Genomic DNA, 17,598 nt, shown 5'->3' on the forward strand with positions numbered 1-17,598 from the left:
ATGAGCTGAAGTATATTTTGTATTTGTACAGAAGTTAGTATATTTTTACTCTGTGTATTTATATAAAAACAGTGTTTTACACTATTTCCAGCTATGAAGGATACTGATTAAAATGCTGGCAATGACTGTGATGCACTTTTATGTCAAGCCCTGAGAAGCTCAATTTTGTTATTTAAAAAAAAAAAAAAAAATCATGTATTGTACACAAGGTGTTCTGTTAATAAACCATGAATAAGCACAATCTTTCCCATCCCTCGGATCATTGAAGCCATTGAAGGGATGTTGGTTGTTCAAAATGTTTAGTTTATTAGGTTCTACATCATTCAGATTCTGTACAAAGACCATAAAATGAAATAATTATCCTCATTTGTCAGTTTAAGCTGATGAAGCAACCCCTTACAGGCGTTCACTTAAAGGTAGAAAAAAAAGGGGATCAATGACGAATTGGCCATCAAACGGTAGCTGATATGCAAAACATGAATTGTCCTGAACTTCTTTATTTCAACCATGCTGCCTACAGTAGTTGCCTTAAGGTGCAATTCATCAAGTGCACAATATCCCGACAAATAAATGAATCTCTTTAAATTTTTGCTGAATATACACTTTTTCGCATCGCCAACAAATGCCATGAAAAGACCAAGAACCATGAGCGAGCCACACACACACTAGTTCAACTCAGTTCCAGCTATGCCATCCTGCTGCTGTATAAACTGTATAAATGCATGACTTACTCCAGTTAGTGTAACATTTGCTCAACGCTGCAGTGCCCAGATGTTTTAGGGGATGACTGTGTATTTGGGACCCATTTTTACAGATCTACAGTGGCAACAAATGGACCTGGAGGCGAGAGTCACAGACCGGCAGGATACATCATAAAGGATTTAGAGAAAAACTAACACATTGCTGATTTTTTGGTGTTTTCATGGGATTTGTCAAAGACGACCTAGAACGTCACCAGGCTTTCATTTGAGCTCAAATCTCTTCTTCAGTTCAGATACTTTGATTAGATGCAGGTCTGCCTCCTCATTCCCCTCTGAGCATTTTTTCTCTTCTGATATATGAGAGTCACACGGCCGGCACGTTTGTGTGCTCTCCCTGCTCCGAAGCAGGTTGCAAGGTCTCGCGGGTTCCGCCGGTTCCTTTGTCCTGGACTTCACCTGAAAGCTCTGCGGCTGAGACTGGAAGCGTGCTACAGCAGACAGCACTTTAGGAGAAGAGGGGACCTGTCTCATCTCCTGCGTCTCTTTCTCTGCTCCTTCTTCGCTACTGTTTTGCTGTTCTGCTGGAGGTTCGGGGTCAACGATGAGACGCCGAGGCCCAGGAGGAGATTTCAGATTGTCCTCCTCAGCGTTGGGAGGATGGGGATTCAGTTTTAAAGTCAGCTCTTGACCTTTCTCCTCCTGTTTCTCTTTTTCCTCCTCTTCTCTTGCTTCACCCTTCTGCATGTCATTGGTCCCTTTGTCCATCTCCTGACCCTCGACTACCTCCTCATTCTGATTTTTCTCGCCCTCCCCCTTTTCCTTCAACCCTTCGTCCACTTGTTCTGCAGCCATTTCTTTCCCAGCATCCTCCCCTAAACTCACTCGCTTTTCTCGACCCTCCCTCTTCATCTCTTTGTCTAACTTTACTTCCTCAAAGTTATTTCCTTCATCCAATTCCTCTTCTTTGGTCCCATTTATTGCTACCGTTTCTTCTTCCTGTTTCACTCTGACCTCCTCCTCTCTGCTCTCTTGCTCCTCGATTTCACACGCTGCCTGCAGACACTCGCTCCCCTCCTGCTCTGATACGCTGGCGTCCAGCCAATCAGAGTCGCCTGTCAGGTCTGACAGCTCTTCTGTGGTTTCCAGATTCCAGCTGTGGAGGCTGCCACTGCCGCTGATGGACAGAGACAGGCTCTCCTGGCTGGGGTTGGCTGGAAAACCACGCTGAAAAACACAACAGCAGACGTTAGACCAGAAATCACATGTGTGTGTGTGTGTGTGTGTGCGAGTTCCTCGTCTTCTTACCTTCGTGATATAGTCATGGCTGTCCGGTCCGAACAGATCCAGGCTGCGTGTCCCGTACAGCATGCCGCGGTCGTGGGAGCTCCGGGAGCTGAGCGTGTCAAAGATCTCCCCCAGCAGATCCATCTCCTCCGGATCACACATCAGTGAATTGTCCCCCTCTTCTTCATCCTTCTCGAGCCCGGAGTCGGGCTCGACCACCGGCCCGGACACGGCTCTGAGACACAGAGGCAACAGAATGGCACAAACAAGAGAATACATGCTGCATATTCTTATCCTGGGGTTGTTCCCACATTCTCTCTCACCCAGCCCATGTGTCTTCGGTGTCCTGTGTGTCTTCCTCGTCTCCGGGAGTCCTAAATTTGTGAACAGGCCGACGGGGACGTGACTGACATGAGGCAACATGGAATAACGGAGCCGTGGGATGGTAACGAAGCAGTAAAAAGGTGCAAAGCAGCACAAACAAGCAGGACAGTAGAATAAGAAGATTTGGTGATGGGGAGGATGTGTGGATGGTACTGGTTCCAGTTTTCTGAAATATTAAAAATAGATATGGGGTTGTTTTGCGACAGAGCTCACCCTCCCAAAGTGTTGTGTGATTGGCAGGCGGTTCTGCAAGCAGTCCGATTGGGCACGGCGATGCGACACAGATCCTCCTCTCTGAAGGGCGTGTTCTTCATTGTGGACCTGCATCACACACACACACACACACACACACACACACACACACACACACACACACACACACACACACACACACAGAAGGAGTATTATAGTCAAACCACAGCAGATTAATTAGATTAAAATGGCAACATGCACCCACATAAAGCTGACCCACCTTGTGCATCAGCAGGTTTTTCAGACCAGACTTGGCAAGACCTTTAGCCTGGGAGGCATTAACATCATTAGAGTTGTTTTGGTGATGCAGACTGAATATCACTTGCCCACCTCCCAGCAAAAACACCTTGGCTCGCACTCACCCTCATGTTTGCTTTGGACTTCATGTTCAGGATGAGCGCTCCTCCCCCTTTCTGTCAGAAGTAAAAGTGCATCTGTGTTGCATGTTGATCGACAAGACAGGAACAACCTTCAAACTGTTTCATTGAAGAGTCAAACAACGTACCTTTAAATTACCAACTAGATGTTGATACGATTTGCTTCTCCCTATGAACAGAAAGAAACACAATGGGAGGAGGACACGTGGGAAGTGCAATGAACGTCTCTCTCTCTCTCACACACACACACACACACACACAGCATTTCCGGGCACTTTATAGGGCATTGACTTTCATCAATCTTCCTGATTTACCCACCATAACCGCTACTTGCCAATCCTGACGTGCATTTTGTCCCCAAAAGGAAGGCAAGTCTCCACAATATGACTGTGTCAACATATTTGTGTCCCCACAACATGAGTAATACACGGCCACGCTCACAGATACACACCTGCAGCCGTTTCACACTTTAAGATCTCCTCCTCAAAGAGATCATCTGGTTCCTTCTCTTCGTTCAGGATATCCAGGCGGCCATCAATGAACTAAAAATATAAATAAATAAACATTTGACATAAAAAAAAAAATGGTTTCATGGTTTGAACAGTCTCCTCTCCAGTCTTGTAATTGCAGTATGTGTCCATTAGGGGGCAGTAAATGACGAGGCGTAACGTGTACCTGTTTGAAGGACTGCAAATGAATGGCACTCTGTAGGAACTGCCTCATACTGGCAGACTTGTGATCTAGAAACAGCTCTTCACTGAACCACATCTCACCCTCCTGCAGAGAGAGAGAGAGAGAGAGAGAGAGAGAGAGAGAGAGAGAGAGAGAGAGAGAGACAGAGACAGAGACAGAGAGAGAGAAAGAGAGAGGCACAGCAAAGGAGAAGTGCAACCAAGACATTTGAATATACTATTAATTATACACTCCACTGTTGATAACATAAGTGTCAATAATAAGCCTTTCAAGTGAGTGACCTTGTGACCCTGCAGCGCGGCCCTGTAGCCTCCAAACAGCAGAGCCTGAGCTTTCAGGAATGCCCTCGAGACGCCACAGCCAGGAGACACCGCCTGGCGCTTCAAGCACATCTTCAGCCCGGACATCTGGAGAGATATGTACATTTCAACATCCATCAAGGGAAAACAGCTGCTTGTCAGAAACAACGGTGAAGACAACATCATTCGATTGGGTGGATGCACAAAGGGGCTGAAGGACAGGCTGAAATCTTGCAAAAGGCCGTGTTCATACCATTAAAACTGCAAGCCAATATGCTGTTTCCATCACAGGAAATTTACAGGAACTCAAGAATCTTGCGGTATTTCCATCAGAGGAACCGATATCTAAATCAGGCTGCTCTGCCACAGTTGCTGGGCCCTTAAATGCCTCTGCTTCCGGTGTAGCACTTTCTGATTGAATTATCGGGGCCGGGTTTAAAATGCTAACCATATATTAACAATGTAACCAAGGTGACTGCATTGCTGCCTTGTTTGTTAAAGTTGCTGCTATGAGTCTAATTTAATCTTCAACGTTCTACAGACGTGAACGCAAACAGGAGTTCACAAAACTCCTGTTTACTTATTTCCTGTTGCTCACCAGAACATCTGTACAGGCTTGTACCTGTAAAAACATAGCGGGAGACGACGAAAAGCCATATGTGACCACACAAACCCACACATGTATATTTATATTTATGACTGTAGGCGATTTATTGTTACCACATCTGAAGGTATCCTCTTCAGGTCGTCAAAGGGGGTTTCCAGAGTGTTTGTATCCACGTTCAGAATAACAACTTCCTCCAAGCCACGACTCCTCACCCTCTGTCAGACAGACACGGAGACACAGTACGAGTAACTGTCAGTCTGTGGGGACAAAGCTGCTAGTTTGGTAGCATTTGAGTGAGTGTAGTTCACCTCAGATAGACTGGTGTGGACCCCTATTAGGTAAGGCATAGGTGCACTGTAACCAAATAAAACAAGTGTGAATCCAATGTAGGACGTACAAACAGACAGGCATACAGACACACAGGCAGGTAGACTTCTTACCAGCAGTAGTCCAGTAGGTGGGGTGGCAGCACAGGGATGAAGATGTGTTGCCAGTACATGGGGTATAAGACTGCACTGAGTGCATGCACGCAAGATGTCAGCTACACACGACACAAAACAGGTGACGGTTTCAGACACGCACAGGACACGCAAGCAAGTTAGACAGGTGTCAAATATGGTTAAACGACCATGACGTTAAATAAAGTCTGATAAAAAAAATAGAAGATCCAAAAAACGTGTGTCTCACGGTGCTGAGTTTGGTGGCGAAGACGAGGATGCGTCTCTCAAACAGCATGCTGGCGTAGAGCTGAAGCAGGTTCCCCACGTCTACCGCCACAATCAGCTCCGTCAAGTTCCTCTGGGAAACCAGCGGACACATCCCATTAGTTTGAATGTGCAAAGTGGACACAAAAGAAACCCCCCACAACTCCCATACTCACATTTTCAGGGATTGAAGGTAGACTTCCGGGGTCTGGAGCGATGAAGTATGGAACCTGGTCCCAACGAATGAAACGCAACATTAATAGGACAACTGTGGGGGTTTAATGGACATGTTTTTGCTTTGGCTTCAACATTGCAGGTCACAGGATCAGATTTTTAAGTTTTCTTTCCACAATTCTGTATCATAAATAAATGTCGTTAAATATCTTACCTTACCTGTGACGCCTAAATCCATTATTGATATTATGTATGGTGGCTGTTCATTTGCAATGTATTTACATTCAGGAATTCCTCTCTGTATAAAAGTTTTCATTGATAGTGACTCTCTTTATGCTGTATCTGAGCTTTATGAAGGCAAATACCAATACTTCTTAGTATTAAATCAGATCAGGACTGAAATAGTATGGATTACAATTTTAATATTGTCTCTATTTTCACACTGTGGAATTGTTCCAGATGAACAAATGTTCTTTTTGTTATTTTGGAATATAAAAAGACACAACCAGCTGCAGCTACTTGTAAGAGGAAACATGTGTTGCGGGGTCAGTACAATCATGGGTTATGGGTTATGGGTACAAACAGTCAACAGCAGCAAAGAGCACCATGAATGGCAGACATTAGTGCAAATTGTGTTAAGTTTTGACCGAAACATTTTATTAGAGGGGTGAGTGACGGGGTTTTAGTCCACACACACATCAGGTTTAGCCATCAAGCACAGACAGCTATAGGTTTCCAGCAGGAGTTAGTCTGAACCCGCTCAGCCATTATTCCAGACCACATGAACCCCCTTGTGGGACTCACCCCCTCTTGTCCCTCTGGGTGTCCAACAGGATGGGACACCTCTGTGCTGACCAATAGCTGCTCTCCCTCAGAAAAAAACACAAGACGCTAACCACTGACGGAAAAACCTCCATGAAGGTAACCTGCTTCTCATCGGACGTATTAGAGATTTACCATCTGCAGAGTGACGGATCCAGCTGCCAGCGGTAAGGGCTGCTTGTAGAGGGCAGCCAGCAGCGCCTTCATCTCATTGGTCTGTGGAGAACACGATGGCCTTTATGTTAATCCCACTCATACGAGAGCATTGGGGACTAATGGAGAAGAGAGATTACACACAAACAGGGGAACCTCACCTGTCCTTTTGTGAGATAATCAGCCAAGTTGTTGAGAAGTTTGTAAAACACTTCAAACCATGGAAGATAACTGCAATCACAGTGATTAGAAAACCTTTTTCGTTATCAGGTTGAAGGCATGGTTCAACTTCCTCTTTCAATACGTCCCTCACACAAATTCACACGCTGTCTCACGCCAATGTACCTGAGGATGCAAAGGCAGGTGTGTGTGTTGTTGGTGAGACGGCAAAAGCCAAAACGTTGGCATCCCTCAAGGTCAGTCAGAACAAAAGTAAAGTGCTGCACGGCCACTCCCTCCCTCGTCCTGTGCAGATGAAGGCAGTGAGATGTGGACATGCGCATAGACAGACCATGAAACGGAGGAAAACCAGTTCATACCCACCTTTGTATGTCATACGGGAAGCAGAACCTGGGTAACGTTTGAAAAGACTCCTAGAGTGGAATAAAAAAATCACAAAAAAAATCACAAAACAAGTACAAGCAATGCTAGTGGCTCTGTGAGACTGTATTTAGATACAGCACTGCTAACATATGACAGTATTAATATGAGGCAGGTATGATGGTATCTGCAGGAGTGAGTGTTAAAACAGGGAATGAGTTTGCAACAAGTCAATGGATTTTTTGAATGGAATATTGGCTGGATGCCTGAAACAAGGTCTAATACGTTTAATGTTTTATTCTATGATATAAAATATGACAAGGATTGACTACAAGACAAGGATTGATTGAAAATTTGTATACAATTTAATGGCAATCCAATTCTACTAAAATAAAGCTACTAGCTTACAATGATTGTAACTTAATGATGTTTGCAATTAATCTTGTTTTTACATTTCCTATATTAGATTTTGTGGATTTTGGATATCTGTATTGACATTTTTATACTTGCCACCTTGATTGATATTTTAGGTTTCCACTCTTTCCTACTTTGTACTGCAACTGCAGCAAAGCTATTTCGGTCTGAAACAAAGTGGTGGACTGACCAAACCACAGAGTCACACCTCTAGCACGGCTAAATAACATGTTATTAGTACCTCATCGCTGAAGTCCTCAGGAAACTGAAACAGCACACCAGGATCTATACCATTAAAAAGAATACATGAATGAACACCGTGGCTAATTCCCCAAACTTACAAGGTACTCACAAGCAAGCAAAGCATTGAGTGAAACAGAAAAAAAGCTACATTGTATGCGTCGACAACTCATTAAGAATCGACTTATCAAATAAATGATTAAAATCAATAAAAAAGTGTTTTTCAACCCTCTGAGTCAGATTACCACAACATGCGATCTGGTTCAAGTGACTAGACAGGCGCTGTGGTTTTTCTGATCACATGACAGGAAGTAAGAGCAACTCTCTCTACAAACCCAGCCTTGTCATTTTTATCATTTTACAACACAGATTCATTTGTGTTGCTTTGTAAGTTTGAAGCAAACACTTCGGATGGTGGAAAACGTGAAGAGAGTCGTGGATTTGAGGAACAATTTGAATGAACTTCTCTGTTGCTGACAAATCACTCTGCAAACGGTGCTTCGACAGACGGCACGAAGACAGGGGACTCACCTTTGTCTCTGGCTACGGGGCAAGTCGCTTCAAAGCACCAGTAGAAGGTTCGCTCAGGGTTTTGTCTGGCAGGAAAGAGACAGAGTGTGTCAAACGTATCTGCCCAACGCTTGTCATGATTTCACCAAACGTATGGGATGTCTCTCCAGGGTGATAGGAGACAACATGTGTGCTGTTGAACACTGAGGTGTATCTCTGAGACGAGTACGGCTACAGAGAGAGTAATCTGCAGTGGTGGGATGAAACTACATTACGTTCTGGACTTGAGTACACATGTAAGGTACTTGATAGATATTTTTCATTCTCATTTCTACTTCTAGTCTTCTTCTCAGAGGTAAATATTGTCCTTTTTTATGTCACTTGTTTTTTATGATGCAAAAATATCAATCACCTAATTCCTTGCGACGTAAGTTAAACATGAAAATGGCCAAAACTATATAAAATCAGCTCCACCCTCACCAGCGGCACCATCAAACTGATGAACATATACATCAATAATTATAGTACAATTTGGAAAATATTTGAATATAACTCTGAAATGTGCCATCCTGCATAACTTTAGTTATTATAAGCATATTTAATAGTAACAAGTTAAATGCAGGGCTTTTACTCGTAACACAGTATTTCTACACCGTAGTATTGCAACTGTTTATAAGTAACAAGACATTAAAGTACAAGCAACAAACACATTTTCTTTCTGGTCGACCGTGAAGTGTATGGCAACGCATAAAGGGCAACAGAGTCGCTGCAGGAAACTTCCTGTGCAGTCGTTGAGAGGAAGTAATAAAAACCACAAGAACTGACTGACGGGCAGAGTGATGATGGGAGTCGTGTACATTTAAAAACATTTTTTTACTCACTTCAGTCTGGAGCCCATGCTGTCTGGATGTTCCCGTGTCCATGTGTTTGTCCGGAGAGGCCAGAGGTCAGCAGGTGCATCAGACGACAGTCATACCTCGGATCTGATGGAGCGGTGGCGTCTACGGAAGCAGACAACGGCGAGTAGCAGCAGCTGTCTGCACAATCAGCGCAATCGGAGTGACAGAACACTTCCTGATCTCTGTCAGTATGTGTGTGTGTGTGTGTGTACACACGTATGACGTCTGTTATAAGACCACCTCTCCAGACTCAACATTCATTTTCACTTCGCTTAGAATGCCATCATCTGTTGTTCCAACTCCTACTTCTTGTTTTAAGACTTAAATGCAGCTATATTTATTTAATTAGCAGCCATAAAGACAAAGGGTATAGCCTTTAGATATAAAACACAAATCTTATTTATCTGTTTGAAGTTATAGCATTTCTGCACTAGTGACCTTCGTGACATTTGCATTTAAAAAGTTCATGTCTAGGATCTGTCTATAGCTTGATTTATATAGAACCCACATGCTTTACATGTCTGGGTGTAATTGTGTGTATTGCAACTGTTAACAGAACAGAATATTTGGGTGTTACAAGTTTCGTAAGCGGTGAGAGGCAACAAGGTTTTCACATCCTGCTCAGAGAGGCACTAAACTCACAGATGTCACTGCTGCCTCCTAGTGGTGTTCAAGCAGTACTGCCTAATCTGTGGACAGTGCAGGTCTCCATTTTGGTTTGCCTTGAGGAAAACATCATCAAAGGTTTTTGATGCCCAGTTTGGTCTATTTCAATCAAAAGGAGTCTTTTTGGAAAGCTATCAGCGACACTTAATACACATACACACATATATATTACTTCTATCCTTATTTTCGTTTGTACTTCATTTTAAAACATATTGAAATTCAAAATGTACCACACAAAAGAACTCAACGCAGACAGGGATATTTTTCCGAACAAATTTAATTCAATCAATGCCAAACTAGACAAGTGATCGATTTTATCGACTATTTGTCCCGGGTACTGTTTGACCGACGGTGATAAATGAACATAAACAAATAGCTACCGACAAAAAGACCACAAGCACACCCGATTCAGCTACCTCTATACGAGCAACAAGATGGGAGGGTGGGATTAGTGTTGTGGATCCTACTCTGGCTGGAGGAGAGGTGACTGTGAGTGGAGGAGAGAGAGAGGAGAGGCAGAGAGAGAAGCAAACAGAAAAGTGGCGGCGATAAGAGAGCGAGGGGAAGGATAGTACTGTGAAACTAAAGTCAGAGAGAGAGCAGAGCAGGAGTGAAATAAGTTGACAGACTGGCTGTTGAGAAACGAGGAGTGATTTTCGCCTCAGGCCCCCTCCTCTTCTCCCTCCTCCTCAAACTCCCCCTCCTCGGCCGTGGCGTCCTGGTACTGCTGGTACTCGGACACCAAGTCGTTCATGTTGCTCTCCGCCTCCGTGAACTCCATCTCGTCCATGCCCTCGCCGGTGTACCAGTGGAGGAAGGCCTTGCGGCGGAACATGGCGGTGAACTGCTCGGAGATGCGCTTGAACAGCTCCTGGATCGCCGTGCTGTTGCCGATGAAGGTGGCCGCCATCTTGAGCCCCCGGGGCGGGATGTCGCACACGGCCGTCTTGACGTTGTTGGGGATCCACTCCACGAAGTAGCTGCTGTTCTTGTTCTGCACGTTCAGCATCTGCTCGTCCACCTCCTTCATGGACATGCGGCCGCGGAACACGGCGGCCACCGTCAGGTAGCGGCCGTGGCGCGGGTCGCAGGCGGCCATCATGTTCTTGGCGTCGAACATCTGCTGCGTGAGTTCGGGCACGGAGAGGGCCCTGTACTGCTGGCTGCCCCGGCTGGTGAGGGGGGCGAAGCCGGGCATGAAGAAGTGCAGGCGGGGGAAGGGCACCATGTTGACGGCCAGCTTGCGGAGGTCGGCGTTGAGCTGGCCGGGGAAACGCAGGCAGGTTGTGACCCCGCTCATGGTGGCGGAGACCAGGTGGTTGAGGTCTCCGTAGGTGGGTGTGGTGAGCTTCAGGGTGCGGAAGCAGATGTCATACAGGGCCTCGTTGTCGATGCAGTAGGTCTCGTCTGTGTTCTCGACCAGCTGGTGGACAGAGAGGGTGGCGTTGTATGGCTCCACCACCGTGTCGGACACCTGGAGGCAGAAAGGGCAAAGGTCAGGAGTGTTCAGCCAGAAAAGAGCAAAACAAACACACCAATAATCAGTGTGATGTGATCAGTGTACCTTAGGAGAGGGCACCACACTAAAGGTGTTCATGATGCGATCGGGGTACTCCTCACGGATCTTGCTGATGAGCAGGGTGCCCATCCCGGAGCCGGTCCCACCGCCCAGGGAGTGTGTGAGCTGGAAACCCTGCAGGCAGTCACAGCTCTCAGCCTCCTTCCTCACCACGTCCAGGACCGAGTCCACCAGCTCGGCTCCCTCTGTGTAGTGACCTTTCGCCCAGTTGTTACCGGCTCCACTCTGGCCTGGAAGTAAAAGGGTTCTTTACAACCCACCCTCTGAATATTAAGCCTTATTTATCCTGCCAAAGGGTGTACGCCTTCATTTCAACTGGAGAACTTTCATTTGCTGATAATTAAAGTGACCTTTGCGTTTCTTATGGAATAACCAGTGTGTGTGTGCGTGGTTGATCACATATCATGTACCAAAGACAAAGTTGTCTGGTCTGAAGATCTGTCCGAAAGGGCCGGAGCGGACAGAGTCCATGGTGCCTGGCTCCAGATCCACTAAGATGGCTCGAGGCACGTACTTCCCACCTGGAACACAAATCCATGCGTCAAAACGTTTTTTATTAGAGAAAGAGGAGACGGACAATTAGAGCACCGAGTTGTTTTAACAGTCCGGACCTGAAGCCTCATTATAGTAGACGTTGATTCTGTCCAGCTGCAGGTCACTGTCTCCATGGTAGCTTCCTGTCGGGTCGATGCCGTGCTCATCGCTGATCACCTCCCAGAACTACAGACACGTCGATGGGTTGGATGAGACAGAAACCACATTTTAACATCTCAACACAGGGTGGAGGGAATCGTCTGCGTACGTTGTTGATCCACGGCAGTTGATCGATAGAAAATCAACAGATGACACAAATTTGATGATGGAAATAAAAACAAAAAAGTCATTTTTAATTGTAAAGAGAAAAAAAATCAAGCACCATCACCTTGTGCCGGCCAGTTTGCAATATTTCATATACCAAACGATTAATTGTTGATTAATAAGTGATGGAATAATCAATAACAAAAACACTGACTAGTTGCAGCACCAGAGTGGCCTATCATGCTTTAGTATCATTGTAATTATATATGACCAATATGTGCGTTGAAAAGTGCATGTCTGAGCCACCCCTCTCTCTGTCTGAGACAATACACACACACACACACACACACACACACACACACACACACACACGGCTGAGATTTGCAGGGCCTCAGTGACAGCAGAAGGGACGTCTCGGCTCGCCACCGCCCATCCTAAAAGATGCTATTGTGCGCTGCCTCCCGGTCTCATACAGACGGTCCACAGCACCGTGTTGACCCCTTTACCGCGTCCCGTTGATGACGTGGCCTCCGGACCACCGACACACCCGAACCCAACCATATAAAACCGAGCCCGGCAGGTAGACGTGATGGTAGACCTCATACCTTTGCTCCAATCTGGTTCCCGCACTGGCCGGCCTGCAGGTGCACTATCTCGCGCATGTTGTCGCTGCGGTGTGTTCGTGCGTGCGTGAGTGTGCGTGGAGTCTCACGGAGAAACTAGAGAGGGGGCGGGGGGGAGGCTCAGCCGGCTCCGGTTGTTCAGCGGTTCGGGTTCTGGTCCTCTCCGTTCACGGTCGACACTCTGTGGATGAATGGCGGAGGAGCTGTGTGGCTGCGTTGTCGTCTCGCCCTACCCCTCCGTCCGCGGCTGCGCTGTTCGTCTCGGTGCTGCAGCATGACGTCATCTCCATGGCAACGGGAACCGGGCAAGGCCGGAAAATTGGTCCAAGCTCGGGCTGTGTGTGTGTGCGTGTGTTTTTTGTTCATAGGCCGGTTGTTGTGGGATTGACAGATAACAGTGGAACGATAAACAAGACTCTTCTTCACGCTGATTGTTCATGCAGACGGATGGATCCTCAGTGAGGTGGTGACGTGGAGCCTAGCAACCCTTGAATAAAGAGGAGAAAGGCAATGAAGATTATAGCACGGTTTGCCAGTGAACGTTGTGTTTGCTGCAGCAATGATCTGTGACTTGTGTGCGTCTGGGTGTGGGCATTCTTCACTCAATTCCTGGAGAGGAATAGTGTTGGAATGACATAGATTCACTTACATGCAGAGACTTGCATCATCACTTCACATCAACTTGCTTTCGGATGACATTTCCTTTATCTCTTATTTTTGCCCTATTTATCCGTTTCCTACCTTCTTCCTGCTGTGACACATGAATCTGTGTACTGCGGATTAATACAGTCTCATGTTATCTTAGATGTGTTTACGTGCACACATCATATCCTGGTTATGAGTCCGATGGTTTTGATCATCAGACATCACATCCCGAATGGATGTAGTGTTTCATGTTTGCACGAGAACACAGAACACAGACAAACCTGCTCAGAGCAAAAATATGTTGTTGGGCCCATTACCAACCCCTCCTACTGCCCTCTGGGAATCACACATGTCCAGGTTTAGTATTACACTACGATAGTACTATATTAAGCTAAAGTTAGCAGTCGTTTGGTGGTTGCCTAGCAACAATAAAAAAAAAGAAAACGTAAAAAAAACCACTGATATTCTGATCGGGCAACGAAAAGGTGGTTTGCTTCACGTTTCACCTGCAAAACTCCCTGTCTGATCAGGCCCACAGGAAGCAGCTCATTGTGCTGCTGCCCGTAGAGACAGGACATTTAGAGAGCGGAAGGGAACGAGGAAGGAAGAAGTGATAGTCAGAGAACAAGATGGCATTCCCCAACCTTTTGCTCGCAGGCGTGCAAAGAATACAAAAAAGGGGAGTGAGGCGGTGAAATTCAGTCACAAGTGATCACTCACTGAACAGCAGTCATCTATCAAGTGGATCCTGAAACAATCTGGGTACGCTGAGAATCTGGAATCATGATTGGTACGGCCAATCTATGCGTGTCTTAATGAGTTGCTTTTTCTTTGAACACTTAATTGCATGTGACAGAATATATTCATCAACACCAGTTAAGGAAGTGTGTTGGATTCAGAGGCGATCATGAAGACGATGACCGTCCACGGCCGAGCACCAAACCAGACCTGCTGGACCAAAACGCCATTGAATGCAAGTCATCTGACCCAGCTAGGACCGAAGGCTACTCCATTACCCAGCCTGCTCCTGGCTGTCTGATGTCTGAAAATAAGATGGATGAGATGAGACTTGAGGACGGTCCATGAGTGTCCCCACATCTCTACAGAGACCTGGCTCCATCTTGGAATCCTGAATCAAGCTGCCCTTAATGGACCGCATGACAGAGAGTGACTCTGAATTTTTTGTTATGATGTTATGCTTTATTATCTGCCTAGAGGATCGTTTTTGTTATTGCTGTTTTCCATTCCTTCTGATTAAAAAAAAATACATTACAGGAGCTAATTACCAAATGTTGGCGACTAAAATGTTAACTGTTAACAATGAACTTTCATGAACTGGAAACACCCAGATGACGGTGCGGTGGCGACCTGCCAATCACATGATAGACACGGCCGAATACAAAGCCTTCTTTATAGTTTATTTTACTCTAAATGGGACGATAGTTTACTAAATGAACATTATGCTTCTTTGAAGAAGACTTGAAACAAGGAATTGAGACCATTAACTCATGTTTACAATTTTTACTGAGGTAATAAATCAAGTGAGCAGTAGGGTCATATTCTCATAGACTTCTATACAATTGGATTTCTTTTTGCAACCAGAGGATTTTGCCCCATGATGGCCTTTGGAAAGAATGCAAGTTTAAGGCACTTCTGCATTTGCTTCCCTTTTCAGTAATGGAGGCTGCAGACTGCAACATTTCACCGTTTAAGCTCAGTGAATCCCTGAATGTACACTGTTCAAAAGAATTAAGGGAACACTAAAATCACACATCAGATCTCGATGAACAAATTATTCAAATTGAAAATCTTTACTGATGTACATTGTATAATTTATTGAGCACATTACGTATAAATGGTCAATGGAAAACAAAATCATCAACCCTCTGAGGGCTGGACTCAAAATTACACCCAAAATCAAAGTGAAAGTGGAAATCACAGGCGGCTCCAATAATGTGACTCAGTGTGTTTGGCTCCCGTGTGCCTGTATGAACTCCCGACATCCAGGCATGTCCCTGATGAATCTGCAGATGGTGTCCAGGGGGATCTCTTCCCAGATCTGGATCAGGGCATCAGTGAGCCCGGGACAGTCTGTGGCGCTACTTGCTGGTGTCAGATGGACCGATACATAACATCCCATAGGTGTTCAGTTGGATTGAGGTCAGGGGAATGAGAAGGCCAGTCAATGGCATCACTGCCTTCGTCATCCAGGAACTGCCTACACACTTTGACCACATGAGGCCTGGCTAGTCCGGCACCAGGAGGAACCCAGGGCCCATAACGTCATACCACGGCATCTCCAGACTCTTTCACACCTGTCTCTTGAGCACTCATGTAATTGAGTGAATGTACATTGTACCACTGTTAACATTAATACATTTAACTGTTTTTCCAACTCTAGTCAATCATTAATTTGTGTTCTGGTAAATGTAAATATGGTGCTCCAGTGCATAAAAAAAGCATAAAAATAGTGCTTGTTCATGAAATCCTCCCCTGGACCCCTTTAGGTCTGGGCTAAGACCCGAATTTCATTAAATCCTGGCAAAGCTCCTGCTCATAAAACATCAGTCTGATTTAATAGGTCAGGCATGTGTTAAAAACCTACCAAACACAAATAACTGTTTTCATTCTTTCTATTACAGTTTTTCTCCATTGGTTTGGCTCTTTTCTTGAAACAGAAATTACATTCTCAAAACAACATGGACAAATCTCCAAACCACTTGGCAATTGTCCACAACAGAATTGCATTTCTCATTCATTTCATCAAATTGCAATTGTCTTAGTACATGTCTCAATATCTCATTACATCTTTGCCAATAATTAAGTACAGGTAGCCTACATTTAGCACAATTTCCAAGTGAATAGATCTTGTTGATCTAAACTGATTGTCGATTCTCAGTCTAATGGTTGTTCTCTGCTAAACATGTCAGCATCATTTCATTGTGTAAGTCATCACTTGCACAATAGTCTGATCAATTGTCAAAATTAGTCAAGAACATAATACCATGAATACCATATATGAATCTCTTGGAACATTTGATAAATTGAGTACAGTAATTGACAGTCAGGTGAAACTAGAACTTGACTAACGAAGGAGGAGTTTCACTCATCTCAGATGACCAATCAAACCGTATGTTTAGTTACCTGACAGGTGCTGTCTATGATTGTGAATGCTGCCAAACATATACAGTATATATATATATAAAGGTTGACCAGGACCAGTACCATTTCTGAACATGGAGGCACCTGGCCAAGCAAATGAACAAGGGCAACTGCCTTCTCCATGAAGAAGAAGAGGAAGAGGAGTAAGGGTGCGTGGTGGTGGAATAGGGGGAAGAGGCCGAGTAGCACGAAGACACCATGTTGTCCCGGATGAAATTCGGGCCACAATTATCGACCATGTTGTCAACCACTGTCTCACAATGGTGGAGGCAGGTCGCAGAGTGCAGCCTAATGTGCCTCGCTCTACAGTCTCCTCCATCATCCAAACCTTTCGCAGGGAAAACAGGTATGTACTCATATCAGTCAATAATTGAATTATATGTTGTATACTGTAGGACTGGACACTGTGCATAAAGCAAGAAATGTGCATTTACCTATTCATTTAGTGTGTGTGTGTGTGTGTGTGTGTGTGTGTGTGTGTGTGTGTGTTATAGCCCTGCAGTAATGTACCTCAATGGGATACAGTAGTATTCCAGCCACTGTTCAGTGATGCATTAGCATAGTGGTAAAAAGTAAAGCAACAATACAATTTCATTGGTAACTCATTCTGTAAGAAATACATAAGACATACATCACGAATGGAGTGTTGTCCTTTGAATTCTATGTTTGAACGACAACCTGGCACGGGTGGCTACTCTTACCGTAAAATCCTATTTTTTTCAGTTTTACACACAATTGTATTCTGTTAGCTAGAAAAAAAAACGAGTACGGTAACCATTGTCAATGAAGGACTGGGCTAAGACTTAGTGGTGGACATGAGGGATATTTCAATTGTCCTCTGCCATAGTGACAAAACATCTAAACATTTTGACTTGCAGTGCTTACACAATGCCAAAGGGATGGTGCATTTTGGGGGCACTGACTATTTATATGAGAAAGGAATTTAGATTTGACACATGAGCGAACTGTTTTGGGAGAGATATGAGCTTTTGCAGGTGAACCATGGTGTTGTGCTGAACCATCCAGGTTATTTTGGCAAAAGCACCAAGAGTGTTGAGAACGTCCGGTCTGT

General features: G+C 45.0%; 2 protein-coding genes across 3 annotated transcripts; both read right to left on the bottom strand.

Annotated features, from left to right (window-relative positions):
• Positions 1–282: 282 nt before the first annotated feature.
• dennd1c (DENN domain containing 1C) lies at positions 283–9,215 on the bottom strand. Of its 2 annotated transcripts, XM_084005860.1 has the most exons (23): positions 9,036–9,215; positions 8,176–8,240; positions 7,646–7,689; positions 6,994–7,043; positions 6,796–6,915; positions 6,612–6,681; positions 6,433–6,513; positions 6,280–6,345; positions 5,478–5,531; positions 5,285–5,395; positions 5,038–5,138; positions 4,906–4,951; positions 4,711–4,812; positions 3,973–4,098; positions 3,674–3,775; positions 3,450–3,540; positions 3,127–3,167; positions 2,984–3,034; positions 2,842–2,889; positions 2,583–2,690; positions 2,309–2,391; positions 2,007–2,220; positions 283–1,925 (listed from the first exon to the last, which is right to left on the bottom strand). In XM_084005860.1, exons 1-23 carry the CDS (start codon positions 9,050–9,052, stop codon positions 963–965), a joined length of 2,754 nt encoding a protein of 917 aa, XP_083861986.1. In that variant the 5' UTR covers positions 9,053–9,215; the 3' UTR covers positions 283–962. The 2 variants fall into 2 exon arrangements, with proteins under 2 accessions (XP_083861986.1, XP_083861987.1); XM_084005861.1 differs by lacking the exon at positions 6,280–6,345.
• Positions 9,216–10,007: 792 nt separating this feature from the next.
• LOC311011407 (tubulin beta-4B chain-like) lies at positions 10,008–12,917 on the bottom strand. Its single transcript, XM_084006329.1, has 5 exons — positions 12,702–12,917; positions 11,910–12,018; positions 11,709–11,819; positions 11,284–11,528; positions 10,008–11,193 (listed from the first exon to the last, which is right to left on the bottom strand). The coding sequence occupies exons 1-5, from the start codon at positions 12,756–12,758 to the stop codon at positions 10,381–10,383; spliced, it is 1,335 nt and encodes a 444-aa protein (XP_083862455.1). The 5' UTR covers positions 12,759–12,917; the 3' UTR covers positions 10,008–10,380.
• Between the last annotated feature and the right edge of the window lie 4,681 nt (positions 12,918–17,598).

The sequence above is a fragment of the Eutrigla gurnardus genome, assembly GCF_963514095.1.
Source record: "Eutrigla gurnardus genome assembly, chromosome: 3".
Taxonomy (NCBI): Eukaryota; Metazoa; Chordata; class Actinopteri; order Perciformes; family Triglidae; genus Eutrigla; species Eutrigla gurnardus.